This window comes from Carcharhinus amblyrhynchos, chromosome 4, assembly GCF_965287045.1.
Source record: "Carcharhinus amblyrhynchos chromosome 4, sCarAmb.v2.hapA, whole genome shotgun sequence".
NCBI lineage: Eukaryota > Metazoa > Chordata > Chondrichthyes > Carcharhiniformes > Carcharhinidae > Carcharhinus > Carcharhinus amblyrhynchos.
The window spans coordinates 97030904-97057548 of record NC_137327.1 but is presented as its reverse complement, the minus strand read 5'-3'; the positions used below and the strand labels follow the sequence as shown (position 1 = coordinate 97057548).

General features: G+C 41.9%; 1 protein-coding gene and 1 non-coding gene across 2 annotated transcripts in view; both read left to right on the top strand.

Moving 5' to 3' along the window:
* The window catches only part of LOC145342675 (exocyst complex component 1-like), an 87833-nt gene extending 65947 nt beyond the window's left edge, over positions 1 to 21886 (top strand). Inside the window, exons 11-18 of the mRNA XM_080188228.1 lie at positions 1065 to 1115; positions 4203 to 4310; positions 6177 to 6259; positions 9925 to 10168; positions 12699 to 12882; positions 13833 to 14032; positions 16828 to 17026; positions 20844 to 21886. Of these exons, the coding sequence (XP_080044354.1) occupies positions 1065 to 1115; positions 4203 to 4310; positions 6177 to 6259; positions 9925 to 10168; positions 12699 to 12882; positions 13833 to 14032; positions 16828 to 17026; positions 20844 to 20992 (1218 nt within the window). The 3' untranslated portion in view covers positions 20993 to 21886. The remainder of the gene's footprint in view (positions 1 to 1064; positions 1116 to 4202; positions 4311 to 6176; positions 6260 to 9924; positions 10169 to 12698; positions 12883 to 13832; positions 14033 to 16827; positions 17027 to 20843) is intronic.
* Positions 7104 to 7294, top strand: LOC145342747 (U2 spliceosomal RNA). The gene has a single exon (XR_013886607.1). It is a non-coding gene; the product is annotated as a U2 spliceosomal RNA (small nuclear RNA).
* Positions 21887 to 26645: the final 4759 nt, after the last annotated feature.

Genomic DNA, 26645 nt, shown 5'->3' with positions numbered 1-26645 from the left:
TAGGCATAGACAAGTCATGAATTGTGATGCTGGCAGCCTAAAAATGGGAGGCATCAAAATGTCCTCCCTTGGTGTCTAGCAGAACTGAGGAGGGTTAAGTATTGGGGTTTGCCAATACAACTGAAGAAGGTTAGGCATTTGGGTTTGCAAACACTGAATGGTGAAAGGCAGGTTGGAAATGACTACAACCCACCATGCCCTGCTATCTTGCCCCCTTCTATACTTGCCCCAACACCGTCTATTCTCTGGATTCACTGCTAACTCAAAGCTGTTTTCAGAATTATAATTGTTCATACTGCCAGCACATACAATAGAAACACACAAATGAAAATTGCTTAGGTTGACAGTGATCCTAAAAGGCCATTTTGAATTTGTAGGTAAGTTGACTTTTTTTTCAAATTTATTATTAGCAGAATTCTTTGGCCACCCCACAGCAGTGCACCCTCAGTCATGGGTTTCTCGATGGCATAGGGTGATTTCAATGGGAAATCCCACAGATAGCGGCGCACCACCAAGAAACATGCATTGGGAAGCCAGAGAATCCTGCCCTAAATTTTTAAGTTACATATTGTATGTAGTCAGAAGGCCAAAGGTAGAATAATAGTTGCTGAAAAATATTCATATATTAGAGCAATTTGATGAGGTTCATCTTTGTGTTTGTTTAATTAGTAGATTCCTTTGACTTGCTGATCAGGACAAGCTGCCTTAATGAACCTTCTAGTTTTGTTTAATTAGAAATTTAGGTACTTCTGCTCACAGCTGATTGTAATGGCTACTAACATGTTCAGCTGTAATTTGTCATTGTTTTGTGATTGCACAATTTGAGTTAATCTATTAAAATTCCATTTGACAAATCAGATGATATATGTACCAAATACACTCAAGGTTTTTTCTGGTATTTTCTCCATACATTTTATGGAAAATTATAATAATTAATAATCTTTTGCCACCTTTAGCAAATAAAAGCTTGCGTGTACATCTGGCAAAGCACTAATTTGTAATACTCTAACTTTAAATATTATTCCTTTTTCCCTCTATTTGTGCATTGGTTTGCGATCATTAAGGCAAAGGATGAACAGGACAGAGAATGGAGCGTTTCTACGTTTTGTACACAGGTATGACTTATTCCTGATGAGGAAGATTAAGTTCTGTTTTATCAGTATGTTTCTTCAGTGCTTTTTAAGTAAGTTATATGCAGGCTAACCTTTGACTATCTGCATACAGTTCGACAACATATTCAAAAATATATCAGCAGACTGCAGGTAAGAGTAGGCTGTCTTGGACAGGTGTGGGGAGCAGTACTCCTAAGAATAGAAATTACCAGGGACACTTAATGGAAAGTGACACAATAAACATTCACAAAATCTGATTGACTTCAGAATGGCATCAAAAGCTTTGACAAGGCTGAAGATGCATAGATGACAACCAAAGATAAAGGGAAAGGAAATCCAATATTCAGTCTTTCTGCCACAGCTGACTGATTCTATCATTGATCTTATAAAAAAATCATTTACGGGATGTGGGCATCGCTGACTAGGCCGGCATTTATTGCACATTCCTTGTTGCCCTTGAAAAGGTGATGGTGAGCTGCCTTGAACCACTGTAGCACCTGAGATGTGGGTATACCTGCAGTGCTATTAGGGTTGGAATTCCAAAATTTTAATTCAATAACAGTGAAGGAATGGCAATATATTTTCAAGGCCAAATGGTGAGTGTCTTGAAGAGTATCCTCCAGATATTGGTATTCCTAGTTATCTGCTGTTGTTGTTCTTCTAGATAGTAGTAATTGTGGGTTTGGAAGGTGCTACTTGAGGAACTTTGGTGAGTTCCTGCACTGCATCTTGTAAATGATACACATAGCTGCCACCTTTTGTCAGTGGTGGGGGGATTGAATGTTTGTGGAAGTTGTAATATTCAAGCGGGCTGCTTTGTCCTGGAAAGTGTCGAGCTTTTTGAGTGTTGTCGGAGCTGCACTCAAGCAAGTGGAGAGTATTTCATTACACTCCTAAATTATGCCTTGTAGATGGTGGATAGGCTTTGGAGAGTCAGGAGGTAAGTTACTTACTGCAGGATTACTAGCCTTTGACCTGCTCTGGTGGCCACCGTATTTATGTGGCTAGTCCAGTTCAGTTTCTTGGTCAATAATATCCACCCCCCCTCCATGATGTTGATTGTGGGGTATGTGGCGATAGTAATGCCATTGAATGTCAAGGGGCAATGGTTATATCCTGTCTTGTTGGAGATGGTCATTGCCTGACACTTGTGAAGTGCAAATGTTGCTTGTCACTTGACAGTCCAAGCCTGGGTGTTGTCCAGGTTTGCTGCATTTGCACATAGACTGCTTCAGTACCTGAAGAGCTTTGAATGGTACTGAACATTGTACAGTCAACAGACATCCCAAGTTTTGACCTTATAGTGGAAGAGGGGTCATTGATGAAGTAACTGAAGACGGTTGGGCCTAGGACACTACTCTGAAGAACTCCTGCAGTGATGTACTGGTGCTGAAATGATTGACTGTCAACCAATACAATCATCTTCCTTTGTAATAGGTATGAGTCCACAGGCAAAGTGTTTTACACCTGATTCCCATTGACTCCAGTTTTGCCAAGGCCCCTTGATTCCAAATGCTGCCTTGATGTCAAGGGCAGCCAGTCTCACATCATCTCTGGCATTCAGCTCTTTTGTCCATATTTGAACTAAGGCTGCAATAAGGTCAAGTGCTGAGTGACCCTCACAGAACCCAAACTGCACATCCATGAGCAGGTTATTGCTGAGTAAGTGTTGCTTGTTAGCACTGTTGATGATCCCTTCCATCACTTTACTAGTGGTTGAGAGTTGACTGATGGGGCAGTAATTCGCCGGGTTGCATTTGTCCTGTTTTTTTAGGTACAAGACATACCTGGGCAATTTTCCACATTGCCAGGTAGCTGCCAATGTTGTAGCGGTACTGGAACAGCTTGGCTAAGTGCATGACAAGGGTTTGAACACGTCTTCAGTACTATTATATTGTCGGGACCCATAGCCTTTGTGGAATCGAGTGCCTTCAGCCATTTCTTGATATCACATAGAGTGAATTGAATAGGCTGAAGATTGAAATCTGTGATGCTGGGGACTTCTATAGGAGGCCAAGATGTATCAGCTGCTTGGCACTTCTGACTGAAGGTTTTTGCGAAGGCTTCAGCTTTACCTTTTGCATTGATGTACTGGGCTCCTCTGTCATTGAGAATGGGGATAATTGTGGAGCCTCCTTCTCCAGTGATTGTTTAATTGTCCACCACCATTCACAGCTGGAACTGTAGAGCTTAGATCTGGTTCATAGGTTGTGAAATTGCTTAGTTCTGTCTATTACTTGCTGCCTATAGTGTTTGGCACACAGGTAATCCTGTGTCGTAGCTTCACCAGGTTGACACCTCATTTTTAGGTATGTCTAGCATAGGTCTACCTGCATCCTTCATTCTATCAAAGTTGTTCCCCTGACGTGGTGATAATGGTACAATGGGGGATATGCCAGGCCAAAAGGTTACAAATTGTATTTGCGTCAAGTTCTGCTGTTTCTGATGGTCTGTAGCGCTTCAAAGATGCTGATACTGCCTGGTAACTAGTCAGGAGTGTGATGGAATACTCCCCACTTGCCTGGATGAGCACAGCTCCACCAACATTTAAGAAGCTTGACACCATCCAGGACAAAGCAGCCTACTTGTTTGGTACTGCATCCACAAACATCCACTCCTTCCACCACCGACGCTCAGTAACAGCAGTATGTACTATCTATAAGATGCACTGCAGCAATTCACCAAAACTACTTAGACAGCACCTTCCAAATCCATGACCACTTCCATCTTGAAGGACAAAGGCAACAGATAAATGGCAAACCGCTTATCATCCTGACTTGGAAATATATAGCCATTTCTTCGCAGTCACCAGGTCAAAACCCTGGAATTTATTCCCCAACGGCATTGTGGCTCATCTCGTGGACAGCAGCAATTCAAGAAGGAAGCTCACCACCACCTTCTCAAGGCAAATAGGGATGGGCAATAAATGCTAACCAGCCAGTGATGCCCATGTCCCATGAATGAATAAAAAAAAAATCAGGGGTCAGTATCACATCTTAACCAGTAACCTATGAAAATATAACAATTATAGTGAAAATATGTGGCTTTATCATGTTTTATTTTCTTACAGTTGTTTTTCCCTCTTTAAAGATCATAGATCAAGTATTAGCAGAACTGGAACCCATCTGCATTGCAGAGGAGGAGTTTATCTCCAATTTTTTTATGTTGACGGAAGACTCATACAGTGAAACACCACAGGTTTTGAACAAATGTTCTAAATATTTGCATATTTCTAATGGTTTCATAAATATTTTTTAAGTTATAAATGTATTTTCTTTAATTGTTTGACTTCATTATTTTAAACAACAAAGCACTTTCAGAATTTCACATATCCTCAACAAAAATTTAATCATTGGATCTCTACAGTACAGAAGGAGGCCATTCAGCCCATTGAGCCTTCACTGACAGCAATCCCACCTTATCTCCGTAACCCCACATAATTACCACATAAAAAACTTAGGGTCATGCCCAAACAACCTATTCTGTACATCTTTGGACTGTGGGATGAAACTGGAACGTCCAGAGGAAATCCACGCGGACGCAGGGAGAACGTGCAAACTCCACATGGACAAGCCAGGAATTGAGCCTGGGCCCCTGGCATTGTGAGGCAGCAGTGCTAACCATTGTGCCACCGTGCCACCAGTTGAAAATCAAGTTCTTTCATTGAAAAAATATGGGCCGAGATTCTCCCAAAATATTCTAAGCGCCGAATTCATGTTAAAATGGAAGTAACTCTCGCTGAATTTTTCAGCATGATTTTCAAAACGGATCTCCCACCCTCTGAGCACTACAGAGTGCCCTAGCGAGATTCATATTCAAAATACATTGTTGGGGTCTAATCCTGCTGAACAGGCCGGCAGCAAAGTGCTGAGGGGCCACTGCGCACACGCCGATCTGTCGTAGCAGAGATTGGCGCGTGCAGCATAGCGCTGCACTCATGCACAGTAGCCCCGCATTGCCAGCCTCCCAATCACTGACCAGCTGAAACGCTGGCCCGCACAGCAACCCAATCGCTGCCACACAGACCCCAACCCTCCGATTGCTAGCCTCCCTGGATATCTCTGGGCCAATCCCAACCTCCCCCCAATCCTGACTGCTGGCCCAACTCGATCTCTCCCCTCCCTCCTGCGGCCCTGGCCAGCTCCTTCCTTCCCTCTACCATGGATCGCTATGCAGAGTGGCAACAGGACTCTTCACCCCCACAGGCCCTGCCTGCAATATGCCCTACCCCCTTGGTACTCTCTGATGTCCAGTGGGTAGTTCCAAGCTGCCCCGTGGGTATTGCCACTTTGCTGCTTGGGCAGGGCCAGATTGGCAATGCCTGGGAGCACCCCCTTACCGCCCTCCATGGCCTCCCTTCACTCCAGCAGGGTCAGGCCGCCTGCTCCCCATTAGTGGGGAACTGTTATAAGGACGATGGAATGAACCACCCCCGGCGGTAGGGGAGAGGCTAGCGGACCTGAACTTCAGTCCCAGGCCCGCTAATAAGATGGAAATAGTAATTTCAATATTTAAGTCAGCTCAGTGCCAATTTGCAGCCCAAAACCGACGATGCTGGAATTCTGGGGCCGGGAGATGCGCAGAGGACATGGCGTCAACTGGGAATCCCACTAAATGATCTCCGCTGATGTCTCCCAGACCACTGGCAGCACAGCAGGCTAGGAAAATCACCCCCATGGATTTTACCACTGAACAGTTTAATTTGGTATTTGATTTAGTGACTGCAATTTACATTTACCATTCTACGTTATTCTATACTAAATTTCTATCGTATTAGATGTGATCAGCATTCTTTTAGGTGCTGAAATTTGTTGGGAAACCTTTAATTTAAATATCTATCAATGACCTTTAATTTAATTTAATTAACTTTAATTTAAATATCAGTAATTTAAATATCCTGATATTGCTTTCTCCTGATCAGTAATGACATCTGAAAGAAGACTCTGAATGCCAGCAATCTATAAACTGTTATAAACGGTTTCATCATTGACATTAGCTGAGCAGATCTTGAGCTGCAAACTCACAACTGTACATCATTAAATTCAGCCTTTCCTTTTTTTCTAGTTGCCAGGGAGTAGAAGTGATCTTGTTCTTACAATTAACCAAGATTTAACTGAGAGATTACGGATTTATCGTAGTGCTGCAGAGTAAGTAATAAATATTGTAGTGCTTTGTTTGGTATTGTCAGTTCCCAGTAGGTCACATTGAACAAACATTTTTGTTTTTTTTTGAGATCAGAGATGTCTAAGAATCAGTTTTGCTCTCGATCTCTTACGTATGGAGAAGTACTATGGTAAACTTAGATGTATTGCAATCTATTTATACTATTCAATTATTTGATTTGGATAATCATGTTTGGAAACAATGAGTGACTTTTGCTTACAAATATTTTTACCACAGTATCTTCCCAATCACCTGAATAGTAAGACTGCTTTCAGTAGCCATCTAATACCAATCCTAATGATATAGGAAAATTCTGGTCAAAACAATTTATATTGCTACGTTGGACACAATTTTCATGTGTGACAATTGAGTTCTATCTGTAATCACAGAAAATAATAGTTTCGTTATGGATGTGTTCCACATGTACACTATTTGAAGAAGTCCAATTAATAACAATCTTCATCAATTATTATTGACTTGTTAAAAGGTAAAGTATTAGCTAGCTGCTCAGCTTGCCAATCTTCACCTCACTCCTCCCAGCACTGACCCAGTGAACTCTGCCAGCATAATAGCACTCACCACCTCTATCTGCAGTTCCCCAGAAAGTCTGTTCACTTCTGAATCAGGCCCTTGTCATCCATGAACTTACTGTACATGGTCTTGACAGAAATCTGGCTCAGCTGGTTATTCCTACCACCATTTGTTCTGCCATTACCATCACTGTGGTGTGGCCCTTACAACTCATCTTACCCCACCCCCTACTCCACAGTTACTTTCCTTTCCTTTGAACAACTTATCTTGTTATACTTCTCTCACTCATACTCTTAGGGATCATCTCGGCCTTTTGGCTAAGATCAAGTGTAGTATCAACATGCTGCACTTGGTTGAAGTCATGAGGTTACATTTCAGCTTCTTTTGAGCAATTTTTTCAAGTGGCATCTTGGCCTTTTGGCTAAGATGCAAATAATATCAAGCCTTGGAGGAGGAGCTACACCTACTCCAATCAGCTTGGATCATGTAGATCAAGCCCAAGACAGGAGGTGAGAGCCCTGTCTTGTCAGCTTGGATCGAGAATGTCCCAACTTGTTGGGACTCTGAATTGGCTTTAATTTGACTTGATTGGATTGGAATAAAGTAAAAAAAAACTTCTTTCACTCATTATGTAAAGCCATCGACTTATCACCCAAGTGAAACAAATATTTTCTCACAAAAATGTCTTCATTTTGACTTTCTTCCCTCAGCCTCTACATATAGAGTGACTTTTTATCCTTAGTGTTTTCATCCTCAATCTCAACTCATTATGCTCTCTCTCTTAGAACACTGGCTTCTTACTCTCCTTTCATCTCCCCTGCATGTAAACTTCCCAACCCATATTGACAGTCACCTTTTGAACTTGCGACCTTGCACTCTCATCATATCAATCACAGATAAGGCCATCTCTATCACTCCTTCTTTCTACTCTTAGCCCTATCAAGCTCTATTTTCTACTGCATCCTCACCTCCATCTTTGAGGCTACAGTTCTCCACTTAAACCATTACTTGCTTTCACACTGACCATCTCCCATTGCAGTTTTTATCTCTGTTCCCTTAAGGCCAAGGGATGGAGACTTGATTGGATATTATGCCATTCATTGGCAGATCTTGCTGAACCATTTTAGGCACTATTGGATATTAATCTTATGTGTTAAAACTGGTGACTATTCTTGAATCATCCCGAAATGTGAAGATAATTCCAGTCTATCCTTCTATTGTGAACCATTGTCATGAAACCATCTCTCTTGCCTCCACCCTTACTTCCACAATAAGTGTGAGGAGATCATGAATTTTCTTGTTCACAATATTGAGGCCATCCAATCAGTTACCTCTGTCATTTCGCTCCATTCCCCTTTCCCACTGTGTTAAACCTCTAAAGTTCTCCTTGTCCTTCCTCTGAGTTTGCATAATTCTCTGAGCTGAGTTTGGAGATGTTTGTTTAGAGGTGGGAGGGAGCTAAAAATAATAGCCCACTGGCCTGCATGCTGGTTCCCTTGCTCTATCCTGCCTCCATGCTATTTTGTGGAGGCAGGATCAGATGGAACTACCTGCCCACATGCAGCATCAAGAGCCTAATTCAAGCCAATTAAAGGAGGCCAACTGGAATTTTCCATTTGGCCTCCAAAGCCCCAAAGTGGGCAGGAGCCAGTTTAAGTGCCTGAAGGCAAATTCCCAGTAGCAAGCCAGAGGGAGAGGCAGGGGAGCCCTTCTTGCCTACCGAGGTGCAGGTGCAGCCCAGAAGCTACCCAGTAGAGGAGTACCTCTCCACGAACCATCACCACCCCCACCATCACAGTGGTGGTATGGCTCCAAAAGCCATTTTTTAATGGTATGGGGGTGGAGAGGAGCCATAAAATTAAAACTTACAATATTGCCACCATCAAATAAATTCCAAAGACTCAAGAATACATACCAGTCTTTGAACTCAATATAGACCTCAAGGAGCTTGTCTTCCATTTGTGACATCAAAAGGGTTGTGGCTTTGCCAGCAATGTGTCATGTTTCTTGGCCTGTCCTCAACTTAGCCATTGAATCCATATTGCAACCTAGAAAGTAAGTTCCTGCTGCAGCCCATAACCAAGGTACGGTTGTACTTCATCATGCAACCACTTCACCAGTAATTACAAAATCCAGGAGAAACTGATTTGAAAAACTTGGAGAGAGGGTGTTTTGTACTTGACATGCCCTCTGTATTAATTACTTTCCATTACAGCCTGCTGCTTGTTTCATGCTGGAAGGCGTTGGTTCATCCCTCCAGTTGGAAAGATTACCTTCTGTCCTTAATTGCGTGGCAAACATGTCCAAGCTAATTAAGTGGAAGCCCATGAGGAAATCCTAGTGAACAATTATTTGGGATCCAGTTACAGCTGTAGCTCCCACTCCCGAAGAGAAAATCCAGCCCCTGGCTTGACTCTGATCTCTGCCTTGCAAACCACTACTCATCTTCGATCTTGCTTTTCTCTCCAAAGTTCTTGAACATTTTGTTACGCCCTAAATCTTTCCTGGACCTCCATTTTTAAATCCCTCCAATTAGATTTCTGCCTAACCAAAGTGCCAAAATGTCAAAGACTCCATTTTCACCTCCATTACATCACCCAGCTCCACTCCTCTGCTGTAGCTCATCTGCTGCTGAAATCATCATTTGTGCCTTTGTTATTTCTAAACTTGATGATTCCAAGCCGGCCTCCCACATTCTCCCCTTCACAAGCTGAAGACCATCCAAACTTTTTTTGTGTCCCTACTCTAATGACATTCTATTCATCCTTTAGCCCTATGTTCACTGGCCTTCATTGGCTTTGGTTCATCATATGATCATTGAATGGTTAATGCGGCCAAAAGGTTGTGTGTCAACCTGCAAATCCTTCCAACATGCCAGTGGCTGGAGTTAAGAATGGAAGAAACTCCTCATCAGCCAAGCTTAATGTGGACTGAGATGTATAAGCTGTATAAGCTTCTGGCAGTGAAGGAGCAACCTGTTCCAGGAATAACTAGCTATGGAAACAGACAAAAGTCTGCCTTAATATATTAGGTGCAAGAAGAGATTTGGAATTATTACATGCATAATGATTGAACTGTATTAACACTGTACTTTTTATCTTGCACTGTTTTCCATTAGGCATGAAGATTCTGGTATCAGCAGTAAAAGAAAAATGATGAGTGAAATTTTCAGTAGTCTTGAACTGGATCTAAAAGGGTTTGTAAACCTTTGCGATAAGATCAACCCTTCCAATTCCTTGCATTTACTGGTAATAGTGAGCCAGCGAGCACTGATAGCTCAGGATTGTGATCCTTCTTCTTTTCTCAAATCTACATTTGGAAACATTCTAGTGCACGTTAAACGCAACTTTGACAAATGCATTGTAAGTTATTAACATTTTGTTCTTGATTTTTATTTAATTTGTATATATATAAATGATCCAAAGCCAGTAACTAATCTGGCTTGAAAAGTTATTCTGCTGCATGTCACTTCTGCACATTCTCCCAGCATATGATGCAATCCAAATGTGTCTCCTACTCCTTTGTCATCCTTTAATACCTTCATACTGTTGAATGTGTCCCATTTATATTGTGAGGCTGATTCCACAGCATCAGCAACAAGCTGTGCACAGAGGCTAGTTGACCAGTCATCTGAAGGTCATGATTTACAGCCTGTTTGCAGGTCGGTTAACTTTTCTGGATGGTTGGGGAGCATCTGTAATGGCAGGTAATAAGTCCCTGGTCTGTTTGGATATTTTGAAGACTCTAAGTGCTTAAGCAAAAAAGAACAGGTAGTCAGTAGTAGTTTTTATCTCATTGCCTCTTCTCAAGAATTTGGACAAAATCACCAAATGGTCAAGACCTACAAGTTGCTAGGTGTCCAGATCACCAACAACCTACCCTGGTCCCTCCATGCCAATGCTATAGTTAAGAAAGCCCACCAACGCCTCTACTTTCTCAGAAGACTAAGGAAATTTGGCATTCCAACAGAGTGTTCTCTGTGTTCTTCCTGCTTCACCAGGCAGAGAGATTGACACACCTGCATTAAGTAGGGAACATGAGGCTCCCTCATTGGGCCATCAGTTAGAATTCAGTCAGGGGTGTCTTTTCACATCAGGCATGTCTTCTCACATGGATTCAATCAGGGAGTTCGTACTCGAACAAGCCAATCTCATTTGCCTGACTAAAGTCATCATAGGCATGTCTTCATTACGTTTCCTGAAGTCGATGATTATCTCTTTCATTTTGTTGACATTGAGGAAGAGATTATTGTTTTCATACCAGTTTTTCAGGAAATATCTGCTAGTTGGTATGTAGTGCCTTTGTCTGTAACAAAGAGCAAGTTATTTCTTTCATTCAATCAAAGGACGCAGCCTTTGCTGTCTATTGCCTATCACTAATTTCCTTTAAAAAGCTGGTCGTGAGCTGCCTTCTAGAACCACTGCAGTTTATGTTATGTAGATACACTCACAATTCTGTTCGGGAGGGAATTCAAGGATTTGGCCGCAACAGTATTGAAGGAACAGTGATATATTTCCAAGACAGGATGGTGACTGGCTTGCAGGAGAACTTCTAGGTGGTGGTGTTCCCATGTTTATGCTGCCTTTGTCCTACATGGTAGTGGTCATAGGTTTGCAAAGTGTCTAAAGGCCTTGATGAGTTCCTGAAGCGCATCTTGTAGATGGTACACACTGCCACTACAGTGCATTGATAATAAAGGGAGTGAATGTTTGTGAAAAGAATACCAGTCAAGCATACTGCTTTGTCCTGGATGGTGTCAAGCTCCTCGAATGTTGTTGGAGCTCCATTTATCCAGGCCAGAGTAGAGTATTTCATCACGCTCCCGACTTGTGTCTTGTAGATTGTGAACAGGCTTTGAGGAGTCAGGATGTGAGTTACTCACTGCAGGATTCCTAGCTTCTGACCTGGTCTTGTAATCAAAGTACTTAAATGACTATTCCAGATGAGCTTCTGGCCAATGATAACCCCCAGGATGTTGATAGTGGAAGATTCAGTGATGGTAAAGCCATTGAATATAGAAGTGTAATAGTTAGAATCTCGCTTGTTGAAAATGGTCATCCTCTGGTACTTGTGTTATGTGAATGTTACTTGCCACTTGCACATGCAGACATTCACACTGCATGCCCAAACACAGATTACAGAGTAGGAAAGGTTAGGTCATCCAAATTACAGTCTGTAGTTTGGTGATGCGACAGGCTTCAGGCTGAATTCTGATCTTAATGCTTCTGATTTAAAGACATAGGTGACTGCATTGGTTGTTTTTTAGGAGCCAGTATGTTTTGTTGGATTCTTTTAAGAAATCTCTGACTTCAGCTGGACATGCCTAGATAAGAGTCAGCAAACAGACAAGCTAAGATATATTGAATAAGCTGAACACTTTGTTGATTGCAGTTTGTGGCCTAACTCAGAAATTATATTGGAAGTTTACTAAAACTATTACTACAAGCTTACAAAGATTGCATTTTCATCTTAATGTGATTGTCTCGGTGTTCTATATAATCATTCCACACATACAGGGGCCCAATCTATTCTTAAAGTTCATTAAGTTCGATATTGCAAATTCAAAAATCAGGTTGTTAAAGTTTATATTTAGTGTTTAAAAAAAGAGAGAAAATAGTTGCGATATGACATTAAAAAAGATAATTTCAAAGAAAAACAGTTTTTAAAAAAATCGAAAATTGCAAGCATTCAAGAAAACAAGCAACTTTAAAACGTGTGCAGTCAAGTTAACAATAATCCATAATGTTTACTGATGTAATAGAATGTATTCTTATGACATTTTCATTAAGATCTATTAGAAAGGCGTAAAACGTGTGGAAAATTGTTCTAACTATATGTAACTATAAATCTTCCCCAGTGCAAAAAATTACATTTTCGTTTGTTTTAATTTAGACCGCTTTGTGCAAGCAAGTAGAAGAAGCTAAGGTCCCAAAGAAGACTAAGATTGGCATTCTACCATTTGTTATTGGATTTGAAGAGTTTGTAACAGTTGCTGAAACTATCTTTAAGAATGCTGAAAGAAGGGGTGATTTGGATAAAGCTTACAATAAACTAATTGCAACAGTCTTCACCAGTAGTAAGTAAACATTTTCCAGGAGTAGCTACAAGGGCAGGGTTGACAAGCTTAATTGCTGTTGTACAGTTGTACAGCCTTGCTATATGAAACGCGGGTGATGAGAGGGTGAGTGCAGGATCTCCTAATCCATCATATTGGCCATATTCTCTAAATTAACTTTGAACCAATGGTTGCTTGGCCCAACACTTACTCTGTCATTTACACGATGTGGAACTTTCCCATGTAGTTAGGGGCAATCAGCAGGGGCCACATGTGGCCCACCAGGGTTCAGAGTGCAGCCCATGAGCCATACATTTAACCGTTCCATGCACAAGGTTGCCAGATGGCACTGGTTTCTATCCATGTCATTTTTTTTCCCTCAACTGGTGTGACTAAAGTGACATGCACTTAAAGCAAGGACACATGAAGTGAGGCCCTTGCTGATTGCACACAACATTGATTAAGAGCTGCATATTGCTTCTGCATCCAATCAAAACATAAATATTACATCTATTTTTAACCATTTGAAGTTAATAATTATATTAATAGATGAATGTTTAAGCATTTTATAGAACTTGTTATGAAATATTTGTTGTGTATTAAATGTATTCAATCTTATTCATGGTTCATGTTTCGTGAACGTGCCTGATTTCAACTCTATGGCCCACTGAGATGACATAGGGCCACTCATGCAGCCTATTCACCAGCCTAGGTAGCCCATCACTGCTCTAATATTGTATCAGGAGTGTATATTTTATGTGCATTGATGGATTGATTCATTTGATCATTCAAACTCACCAAAATAAAGCTGCTCCATACCTTTCAATACATAGAATCTTATGCCTAGAAACTGCTATTAAGAAGTCTAGCCATTTGAAACTGTCCTATTGACATTTTTACCTGAGTATGCTCCTTATTTTTAACAAAATAAATAGCGTTCATCTACTGTTTAATTTATCTCCCATTTCAAGTTGAAAATATTGCCTCAATGAATCTGAAGACTCCACCAGATGTAGTTATGATGGAGAATTTTCATCACATTTACTGCTTCCTTTCCGAATTGAAAATCCACAGTCTTGAAGATCGAAAGAAAGAAGCCGCCCAGCAATATTCAGAACACCGTGATCTCTATGTTACTAAATACCTGGGGCAGCCCTTGGAGAAACTGAATGTTTGTACCTTGCCATTATTATATTTCTATAAGCAATTTGAAAAATTGTAACTGATATTAGCAGTTTAAAATTATGTTGTTAGTCTGCATTAGTGATAAAAAGAGCAAGCCAGGTCTCCATGCTACCATTACCTAAGTTTAATGGATAAATTATGTCAATCTAAGATGGTACTTGATTCAATCAGGTGTGAGTCTGACTAGAAATAGGAGTATACACAATTCGCACCTATTGTGTGGGCCCGATTTTACCATTTTGATTCTAAGTGCTGGGCAGTCTTGAAACTAGGAATGTTTCAGACCTGACTTTTAGACCTGCTCTCAGGCATCCTCATATGTACTTTGTCTGTAAAAATATCAATGATTCCGAATCGTGCTGCACAAGCCTGTGGGCAGGGCTTAACATGCCCAAAATCCTGCAGCCCCATTCAGTGCCTCCAACTGCGCATGTGCAGAAAAAGGATGATAGAATGTGGCTCCCCTGCCACATCACTTCTGGGCCAGATAATGCCTCTTCCTAGTTCCCATAGACATTGCCCCAGCCTCTCAACATTACTACTCTGTCATTCCCCCTCTGCCACCCAGACCAATCGCAAGCCCTTTCCCCCTCCCCCCTCACTGATCTCAAACAGAGTGGCAGTGGCCTCCCATCCCCCACGATTTCAGGCAATGTGGCGGCAGACCCCTCCTTCCCCCCAGCTGATGCCAATCACAGCGGACCCCCCCCCCCGATCTCAAGCAGAAAACCAAGGGATTTACCTTCACCCCCTCCCCACAGATCTCAAGCAGAGAGCCGGCAGACCTACCTTCCCTCTCACCAGTCTCAAGCAGAGAGCTGTTGGATGCTCAGCACTTACATCCTCACTAACTGGAGTATCCAAATCAAACATTTGTGGAGCATGTCTGATTCGTACCAATTGTGGATGGGCAAACGCAGTGTGGTAAAGGGAGAAGTGCCGGTAAGGTTGGGTGTGCAGCTTCTTAAGTCAACTTAAATGCATGCATCGGGGGTGGTCCCGATCGCGGCCTTGGTAAAGGGGGAACTGGCGCGGAGGTGGGCGTGGATCGCACTACTCATCTTGTGAATATGGGAAGGGAGTGGGTCTTAAAGGGATAGGTATTATACTGCTTTTATTGAACCATTAGGCAACATTTAAGGAGGCTAAGGAAGAAGTGCTGGGGCAAATAATGCAGCTAAATTTTCTAATGAAGCTGTTCAAGAAGAAATTGAACTGAAAAGGAACCCCTGTTGGTTTTGAGAGACACAAGTCTCCAAAGAAAATTGCCTGGCGTGAATGGGAGGAAGTTGCTACGTGCAAAGCTGCTCGGGTAGGCATGATGGCACAGTGGTTGGGCATGACACACTGCTCCTTGGATATGTGGAGATGTTTGCACCTCTGCCTCTATATTCTGCAGTGTGGTACTGGTGAATGGATCTCATTTCTTCACAGCACCAGTTCTATCTTTTAACTACTTTTGAGAACTCTGAATTATCTTCTGACTCACTGTTAAATTTGTATGATCTGACCTTTCCTCCCGTGCTCTGGTTATCATTACTCATGTTGCTACCCTGTACTATTGCCATGCCCTTTCCATTTAATTTATTGCATATCCACTCACTTGATCCCTTCCCCCATTATTTAGTTGAAAGCCCTCTCTACTACACCAGTTAGACAACTCACCAGAACGTCAGTCCCAGTACAGTTCAAGTAATGATGATTCCATCAATAAGGCTCGCACTTTCCCCAGTACTGATGCCACTGCTCCATGAATTGAAACCCATTTCTCTGACAGCAGTCTTTGAGCCTCACATTTTTAATGTAGCCCCTAGCCACTTATAATCTTTACCCAGACTCTCCTTGTTCTATCTATTTTGTTGGTACCCACATGAACCACGACCATTTGATCCTCCCCTTCCCACTGTAAGTTCCTCTTCAGTCCAAGCAAGTGCCCTGAACCTTAACACTGGATATGGAACACAGCCTTCTGGATTCATGCTTTCATCTGTGTAGAACTATGCCTATTCCTCTACCTATGCTGTACCCTACTTCCAATACATTCTTATTTACTGCTTCCACTTGGCTTCCTGCACCTTGGTGCCATGGTCAGTTTGCCCATTCACTCTGCAGCACCCACTCTCATCATGCATGCTGCAAGAACCTCAAACCTGTTGGATGATTGCAAGCTTCTCCACTTGCACCATCTCAATTCCCCTACCTGTGTCACACACAGTCATACCCTATTGTCCCTGATCATTGACCAAATTAGAGGTACTAGGATAAAGAGTGTGATTGCTCCTTAGAATCTGTACCTCAACTCCTTTTACTTGCCTTTAATCCATGTCCCTTGATGCCCTTCCCTGACAATATCTAATGATCTCAGTTTTGAACATTTTGGTTTACACAACTGCGTATAATGGTGTTCGACTAGATGTCTGACTGCAGCATGTGGCGTAATTTGGTGATGGTTTCCAGTTAAATTGAAGCCTTTGACACACTGCTCCTTGGATATATGGAGATGTTTGCACCTCTGCCTCTATATTCTGCAGTGTGGTACTGGTGAATGGATCTCATTTCTGTAGTGACATTTAGATGCTTCTTAAACAAAGAAGAAATAATTGTTCGTAACCTGCTCACAACTTTACCTACCAAGTTAAAAACTTAAAAATTGAGGATTAAGCATTCTTTCTTGAAATATTTACTTTATTCTCTCTAATAATAAATCGCTCAACTGTTTAGCATTGAACTGTTTGTCCTAAGAATTTTAAATGATATGGACCTGATATTTTTAATTAACAGATCTTCTTTGATGGAGTCAAGGCTCGTATTGCACAGGGTGTCAAAGAGGATGAAGTTAGCTATCAACTGGCATTTAGCAAACAGGAGCTGAGGAAGGTCATTGAGAAATATCAAGGCAAAGAAGTGAAAAAAGCATTGGAAAACCTCTACAAAAAAGTTGTCAAGCATTTAAGTGAAGAAGGAAACCTTTTACAGGTAGGTGGAAATAAGGTAGAAAATCAGAATTGAAATCATGCAAGAGGAGCCAGTACTGAAATGAGTAGGATGACTGTGCTGTGGTCCTTCAGTGCATGGGTTGATTCATAGAACCACTATTAACAATGCAGGGCAAGAAATTGGCACACATAGCATTGGCCTCTGTTGCACCATTTCCAGAAAACACCCTCCTGACGAGAAATCGTGCACTTCACCCAGCTTCCAGCACACAGCTGCTTGATACTTCATAAAGTTTATTTATTAGTCAGAAGTAAGCTTACATTAACACATAAGAACATAAGAAATAGGAGCAGAAGTAGGCCATCTAGCCCTTTGAGCCTGCCCTGCCATTCAACAATATCATGGCTGATCTGAGGTGGCTCAGTTCCACTTTCCCGTTTTCTCCCCATAACCCTTAATCCCCTTGCCTACCAAAAACCTATCTACCCGCGTCTTAAATATATTTAGCGAGGTAGCCTCAACCACTTCAATGGGCAGAGAATTCCAGAGACTCACCACCCTTTGAGTGAAGAAGTTCCTCCTCAACTCCGTTCTAAACTGCCCCCCCCTTATCTTGAGGCTGTGCCCTCTAGTCCTGCTGTCCTTTCTGAGCGGGAAGAACCTCTCCACCTCTACCCTATCCATCCCTTTCATCATCTTACATGTCTCAATGAGATCTCCCCTCATCCTTCTAAACTCTAACGAGTACAAGCCCAGTCTATTCAGCCTCTCCTCATAGCTCAATCCCCTCAACTCTGGTATCAGCCTAGTGAACCTCCTCTGCACTCCTTCCAAGGCCAAAATATCCTTGCGCAGGTGCGGCGACCAAAACTGCACACAGTACTCCAGCTGCGGCAGTAACATTGCAGTAACACTGCAGTGAAGTTACTGAAATTCCCCTCATGCTGAGAAGGATGGTGGCACAGTGGTTAGCATTGCTCCCTTACAGTGCCAGGGACCCAAGTTCCATTCCAGCCTTGATCACTGTCTGTGTGAAAGCACTGAAGATGGCAAGGGCGCAGATTGTACTCCAGGTGGGTGACATCAATATCCTTGTGAGTATCTGCACCAGCAACTCACCAAACTTATTTACCACTTCCCACATATTCACATACGTACATTGTAACTCAAACTTAGACTTTAGTACTTTCCCTCTTATGCTGAACCTCCCTCATACATTACTATTTCCTACTTTAGTACTATCTGTCTCTCCAAATATTATTTTCACCTTGATATCTCTCTCTCTAGTATTACCTCTGGTTCCCACACTTCCCAAAAGCACTAGCACATCTTCCCACAAGATAATTGGTGCTGGTTCTATTTAGATGCAATCTGTCTTGCTGTACAGGTCCCATTTTCCCAGACCTGAACTCAATGTCTCAAGAATCTAAAACCCTCCCATCTACACCATTTCTCCAGTCACACATTCATCTCCTCTGATGTGCAGCATGTAATCAAGAAGACTATTGGAATGCTATCCTTTATTATGAGAAGAACTGAACATAAAAGTAAGGCTGTTATGCTTCAGTTATACTGGACATTGGTGAGACTGCATCTCAAATATTGTGTATAGTTTTGTTCTCCTTATTTAAGGAAGAATGTAAATGCATTTGAAGCGGTTCACAGGAGCTTTACTAGATTGATATCTGGAATGAGTGGATATTCTTATGAGAATAAGTTGGAAAAGCTAGGCTTGTTTCCACTAAAGTTTAGAAGAGTGCAGTGACTTGGTTGAAGTATATAAGATCCTAAATGGTATTGACAAGGAAATTACGGTCCTCCTTGTAGATGAGTCCAGAACTGGGGGTACTGTTTTAAAATTAGATGTCACCCTTAAAGGATAAAGATGAGACGAGTTGTTTTCTTTCAGAGGGTTGCAGTGGAAGCAGCGAAACTGAATATTTTTAAAGCAGAGGTAGATAGATTCTTGTTGGACAAGGGAATTAGAGGTTATTGGTAGTAGTTGGGAACGTGGGACTCAACACCAGCAGATCAGCTATGATCTTATTGAATAGCAAAGCAGGCTCAAAGGGCCAAATGGCCTGCCTATGCTCCTATTTTGTATCTTTCTGTGCTCTATCCTTCTATTCTGCACTCACTTGCATATGGTACCAGGAATAACCTGAAGATTACTATTCTTGTGGTCCGGCTTATTAATTTTCTACCTACCTCCATAAATTCCAAATGCAGAACCTCATATTTGTTTCTACCTGTATCACTGGCACCAATGTGAACTGTGACCGCTGGCTGTTCAACCTTCCCCATCAGGGAACTCTAGTCATTCAGTGACATCCTGACACCAAAGAAGCAACATACCATCCTGGATTCATGTCTGTAGCCGCAGAAATATCGGTCTGTTTCTCTAAGTGTCCAGTTTTGTATTACTATTGCTCTTCCAGTCTTCTAGAGGTCCTGTTGCACAGCTGAGCAAGTTGTGGTGCCATGAAATGTTAGATGACAGGTTGTCTGTTCTTAGCCTGTTTTTGTGTTATCTGAACATTATCTTTTACCTCCAATGTTAAATTCAGTGTAAGTAAGTCTGAGGGTGTAATCAGATGTACGTGCTAACTATTTTCAAAGAAGACATTTGACATTTGAAAATGTCAATGCAATGATTTGGATCTTACAGCGATGCAGATTTTAAGACCTTATTTCAACAAATTTTAATAAACTTAAATGTCATCATCGGATTTCTTGGCAGTATGTTACCCCTCACTGAATATTTATGTTGGCAAGGTTTCCAACTGTTTTTTTAAAACTTGAAGCGGTCGAGGGGGCACCAAGGTAAGAATAGCGGCTGAAGGAAAAGGGATATGCCTGCCTGCCTCCTGGCACTGCTCCCTGAGGAGTCCCATTGGAGAGGTTCCCATTATGTGTGGTGGGGATAGCCATGCCCTGATGCTTGTCGGATAGGGGAGGGTGCATCCCAGTTAATATAGGGGAGCATGGAAGGCTGATGCTTGTGGGAGGTGGGTGGGGCAGAGGGAGGTTGGAGGTTGCTCCAATATTTGTGTGGGGAGGGTCCCCTGTGTCCGTGGAGAGGGGGGATTGTTTATTTTTTATCACGGATTTGGGCAACCTTTAAAGAGAATGCCCGGACCTCTGCAATGGCGTTGCTGACTCTATTGGGCCTCACTCTACCGAAGTGACAATGAATAATTGTCACAGATTTTTTTTGCATGGAGTGCTAACATAAAGTGTACCTCAGTGCATTTTTGATAAAACTGTTTTTTTGCTGTAAATCAGTGGTTGTCGACCATGTGTGTGTCAGATTTTAAATAAATGAAGACTACAAAAGTATAGAGAACCATTTGTGAGTTATAAGGGAATGTAGAATTAAGTGTCTTAATTTTTTAAGGGATACATATGGAAAAGCTTCAAAAGCATATCTATTAGAGTCCTTATGCCTGAAAAGGCCAGCATAATTTTTGCCTCCTACTCAAAGGCCTGCTGCAAATAAACACAATTAGTGAAAACTCCCAATAGTGATCGATACAATCTGGGGACATGGCCAGATTTGTGAACAAGGTTGACTTCTATCACAATGCCTTTTAAACTAGCGCAAATTATCATGCTTAAAATTGCGTGATCTTTTTAAGCAATTTTGCCAATTGCCGGTGAATTCCTCCAAATATGGCACAACTGAGCAAATACTCACAACTAATTCTCTTTCTACCCCTTTTTACTTTATTTTTGCTACAGCAGAAAAAAATTGTTTTTATGAATATATAAACTGCTCAATCAGTGAAACCATGGTATGAGTGTGAAAGGACTCAGAAATGACAATGCCTAAATGCATAATGTATTAATTTCACAGGTAGTGTGGTACACTATGCAAGGAGAATTTGTTCGCCAGTACAAGGAGTTTGAAGAAATGATTGATCGGTGTTATCCTGGCTCTGGCATAACCATGAACTTCACTATAGAAGATATTCTGCAGTATTTCTTGGATATAACAAAGTCAAACTAACAACCAGATACAAGCAAAATACTGCAGATGCTGGAATCTGAAACAAAAGCAAAATATGCTGGAAAATCTCAGCAGCTCCCCTCAGATGCTGTCAGACCTGCTGAGATTTTCCAGCATTCTCTGTTTTTGTTTCAATCTAACAACCAACTGTTTAACATTTATGTCACTTCTATTCAAAGTTGATATGGAATAAATGGTCACAGTAGAATTGGAATCTTTATATAGTTTTAGTTGTGAAAAAATTCAGTCATCTCAAATCCAAAGGTGATTTACATAACTAAAGCAGAACACTGGTTTAATTGTTTTTTAATTGTTTAATTTTTAATTCTTAAAGGAACACCTTTCTTGTGAATTTTGTTTTGCTTCTCACTTTGAAATCAGCCCATGCAAATCTATAAAGCATTGTAGTAACTAACAGCACATTGGTTCTGAAATTACGTTCTTAAATACTGGAATTTCTATCCTCAATTTAGAACTCAGATAGCAGTGAAGGATAAAGCTGGAGCCTAGTCTTTATGCAGTTACAAGCTTTTATCCATGGAAGGACACATTACATGTCATATACCTTCAATCCAGTGGTCATAGCCTGCCGATATATATACAGAAGCATAGGCAACTTCCCAGTCAATGATTGGAAAGAGGTTCCCAAACCGAGCAACTGTGCATCACAACCCCCAGTGGGGTTGAGGGTTAAGTAGTTGGGGTCTTGAGCTCTAAGACAGTACTTGTGGCTGTGAAGTGGAATCTCAGAATTGATAGCCTTCTGTTTAGCTACAAGAGCCTTTTAAATGTTCATGATTTCTTTTGCCAGTTGACATGGTCTAATGAAAGGAGTGCTGAGGCTCAATAACTCCCTCTTTCTCTCTCCCTCTTTCTGTCTTCTCACAACCCCCACCGCCCCCTCCTCCCTCCTAGCTCTCCCCCCACCCCCCCCTTTCCAATTAGGGACCTGTCTTCCACATAGAATCATAACAGTGCAGGAGGAGACCATTCTGTGCATCGAGCCTGCACTGACAACAATCCCACACAGGCCCTTTGCCCGTATTTGCTCCATCCCCTGGCACTAAGGGGAAAACTTAGTATGGTCAATCAACCTAACCTGCATATGCTTCCCTGGTCAGCAACTCTTTCCCCCGAATCTGGAATCACACCAAGTGTGAAGAATTAAATAGAATCACAGCAGAAAAAAAGTTTGGGAAGCACTGGTTTAGCACCTGAATAAAATAAACACCCACTTGATATACAATCAGCTTTGTCAGCAGAGAGATTAATCCATTTAAAATCAGTGTTATTTGCTTAGATACAATGGCGTTGAATTTATTCAAGGTCCTACAGATCTCCCACATGGGACACCAGTAGATAGGCCAACTGCAGGAAATGGAGGACACTGTGCTATTCGAGATCGTCGTTACTTCTGGAAGTCCCTTAATGGCCCATGTGGAGTTCCACTCACAACTTGAGCATGCATTTAGGAGTAGTAGGTCTGAGAGTGGGTTAAAATCTGAGATTGATACTCCAAGGGAGAAACCAGGAGCTGCCACGTGAGATGTGGAATGTCAGCAGATTGATGCTTGGACCTTCAAAGATCCTCAAAAATAAGAGTAGTTTCTTCACAAAAATGTCCATCATTTTAACACTTTGGATATGAAGCACAACATCTTCATTTTCTCACCTTACACAGCACTATGAACTTCTGATGTTAGACGATCCCTCAGTCACCAAAGACCAACCTTTTCTCCACTGAACCGAAACACTTTAGGTACATCCCAGCACTTAGATCAGCCCCCAGCATTCAGAAGTAAGGAAAATCTGCTGCATTGTGAAAATTCTGAACCATGGTATTTACAGTCTGAAACATGTTTTTCTGAAGTTGTAGCAATTTACTATGATTTGTTAAATAAACTATTTGTTACGCTTATTTAGTTGAGTGGATCGTCTTTGTGTTGCTTAAGAACTTTCCAGCATCTGAAGATAATAATCTGAGAAAAAAATGGAAGTTGCAATGATATATATGCCACTTTTTGTTGCAGATGTCCAATAATATATTTTGAGTCGTAAACCCCCAGATATTATGGCTTGGAAATTTCTGGACCTGGAACACAGAATAAGAGTATAACCCAGCCAGTGGGCTTGGAATAGGACCTTGTTTGTTTCAGAATTCCTTTAAATAAAAATGCTTGCATACACACCTCTCCTCCCATACTAAAATCAAAATGATGTAACCTTCAATTGACTGAACCAACGGCAACAGTTTCCCCTACTTAGTGTAGAAAAATATCATGTTAGGAAAAATGGATAAGATTAGGAGGAGCAAGGAAAAGCTTCATCAAATCTGAATAATTTCAATCGTGACGTGAAAGAAATCCCTGTCTTTGAAGGTAATGCTGAAGAGGGCAGTGTTGCCCTTAAAGTCAGGTCAGTTGATGTTGTGGACCAAGACACACTCAAATTACTTTACCACAAATCTCCTTTGGGGCAACACGGTAGCACAGTGGTTAACACTGTTGCTTCACAGCTCCAGGGACCTGAGTTCAATTCCTGTCTTGAGTCATGGTGTGCACATTCTCCCCATGTCTGCGTGGGTTTCCTCTGGTGCTCTGGTTTCCTCCCACAGTCCAAAGATGTACGGGTTAGGTTGATTGGCCATGCTAAAATTGCCCTTAGTGTCCTGAGATGCGTAGGTTAAAGGGATTGGTAGGTAAATATGTAGGGATAGGGGGTAGGGCCTGGGTGGGATTGTGGTCAGTGCAGACTCGATGGGCTGAATGACCTCTTTCTCTGCTATAGGGTTTCTATGGTGATGATTTCCTTATTGTACTGTACAAGTCACTATGAAATTGCACCAGGTTCAAACTTTGTTATGCACAAAGTAACTAACTTACATCTACATGGCACAGCCAGGACTGTGATGGCATATTCTCTTACCTGGATGAGTACAACTCCAACAACACTCAGGAAACTAGCTATCAGGTGGCATGGTGTTATAATGGTTAGCAGTGTGCCTCAGAGCGCCAGGGACATGGGTTTGATTACCAGCTTGGGTGACTGTGGAGTCTGCATGTTATCCTCGTGTCTGGGTGGGTTTCCTTTGGGTGCTCTGGTTTCGTCCCACAGTTTGAAAGACATGCTGGTTAGGTGCATTGGCCATGCTAAATTCTCCCTCTGTACCCGAAGAAGCACTGGAGTGTAGTGACTAGGGGAATTTTCTCAGCAACTTCATTGCAGTGTCAATGTAAGCCTACTTATGGCACTAATTTTTTTAAAAAAGCCCTCCAGGGCAAAGCAGCCACTTGAATGTTACCCCTTCCACAAACATTTAAACTCTCCACCACTGAGAAACAGTGGCAACGGTGTATGTCATCTACAAGTTCCACTGCAGGATATCACCAAGGTTTCTTAGGTAGCACCTTCCAAACCCATGGCCACCACCATTTCGAAGGACAAGGCCAGCAGATACATGGAAACACCACCACCTGGAGAATACCTTCCAAGGCACTCACCATCCTAACTTGGAAACGTAAGGCTGTTCCTTCACTATCATTAGGTCAGAATTCTGCAATTCCATCCCTAACAGCACTGTGACTATACTTACACCTCAGGTTACAGTGCTTCAGGAAGGCAGCTCACCACCACTTTCTCAGACAACTAGGGATGGGCAATAAATGCTGTCCTTCCCAGTGATGCCCATACCCCATAAAATTGAATAAAAATCGAGAAGAATACGTGATGCAAATATAATTGAAATGCAACCAATGATGTGAATGGGACAGCTAACAAAAGCAGCATTATGCTAGCCCTAATTTCCAAAGCAAAATTTAATAAATGTTAACATCTATAGGTACATACAAAACTTCAAAGGAATGATTTTCCTAACTCCTCCCTGGAAAGACTAATTTCTGGGTAACTTTTATTCCTTTATTACAGTTCTGATGCTAATCTGTTTCCCACTACTGCCATGGAAGAACATACTTGCTCTGGAGAGAGTGCAGAAGAGGTTTACAATAATGCTGCCAAGGCTGGAAAACTGTAGCTACGAGGAGAGATTGGATAGGTTGGAGTTATTTTTCTTGGAATAAAAAAGGCTGAGAGGTGATTTGATAGAGATGTATCAAATTCTGAGGGGAAGAGATAGAGTGGACAGGATGAAATTGTTCCTTTGGCAGAGAATTCTAGAACCAGGAAACAGATTCAAGATAAGTAGCAGAAAGTGTAAAGGGGACATGAGGAAGAACCTCTTTATGCAGAGGGTGGGGGCGTCTGGAATTTGATGCCCGAGTTGATGTTGAAGGCAGAAACTCTAAACTCTTTTAAAAAGTACCTGGATCTGCATCTTAAGTGCTGTAAGCGAAAGGGCTATGAGTCAGGTAGGATTAGAAAGGGCACCTGGGTGTCCTCGGGCAGGCATAGACAAGATGGGCTGCATGACCTCCTTCTGAGCTGTAACTTTTCTATGATTCTAAGATTCCCACGTGCCTAAACAATCTTTCCAGAGATTGGAATTTATCAGATTTCCACTTGGAATCGCGTCCAATTATGGATGGCAAATGAGCTCTGCAGGCAAGAAAGCCAATCGGACCACTTTAAGTTGTGGGAAGGTATCAATCCCACTGGGGGAGGAGATTTAGGTGGGAAACTGGAAGAGATGGAAGTGGCTGCTGAAGAATTAAAAAAATTGGTTCAGGTGTTTGGCTGGAGCTGCAAGGCCATCATTGTGGAAGGGGATTCCTTGTACAGGAAAGCTTGTAGCCTCAAACATGACCCTCTAACAGCCTCGGCTGTTGTTGCGGGGAGGAACTAAAGAAGGAGTTACTGCCCCCTCACCCAACCCCATCCCCACCGGTCCTGCCACTGTAAGGTTACCTCCAGTGATAAAGCAGGCTGTAAGCTCGCCACCATCAGGAACACCCTTCCCCATATTATTGTTTACATGGGGTGGTAGTGGTGTGGTTGTATTGTCACTGGACTAGTAATACAGAGACCCAGGGTAATACTTTGGGGCCCAGGTTCAAACCCCACCACAGCAAGAGTTGAGATTAGAATTCATAAAAATCAAAATGGAAAGTCTGATGATGGTCACAAAACCATTGTCGTAAAACCCACCTGATTCACTAATGTCCTTTAGGGAAGGAGATCTGCTGTCCTCACTTGGTCTAGTTTGCATGTGATTCTAGACCCACAGCAAGGTGTTTGACTTCTAAATGCCTTCCCACTCAGTTCAAGGGCAATTTGAGTTGGAATACATATTGGCTCAGCTAGTGATTCCCACATACCCTGGACATTTTTATTAAATACCCCTGTTGGTGTTCTGAACCCACCTCTGGCAAGATCACATGGAGGGAAAAATGTGGCTGAAGATGACCCAAAGCGCAGTTTCCACAAGTTCCTCTGCTTCTTGCTTCCAAGGTTGTCTTTGCCCAATCTTAATGCATAGTGGCTCACATCCATTCCATCCATTCTTTGGTCGCAGCTTACCTCCTATCCGTGCTCTCTGCTCTCAGGCCCAATTAAGATAGTGGGCTTGAAAGGAACTAAGCAGAGATTTGTTGATGTGAATTTATGATATATTACGATGCCTGAGTTTAAAAATATGTATTTTAGTTTCTACAAGATTGTTGAAAGACCCATAATGCACCATGTTAGATGTGAGATAAAT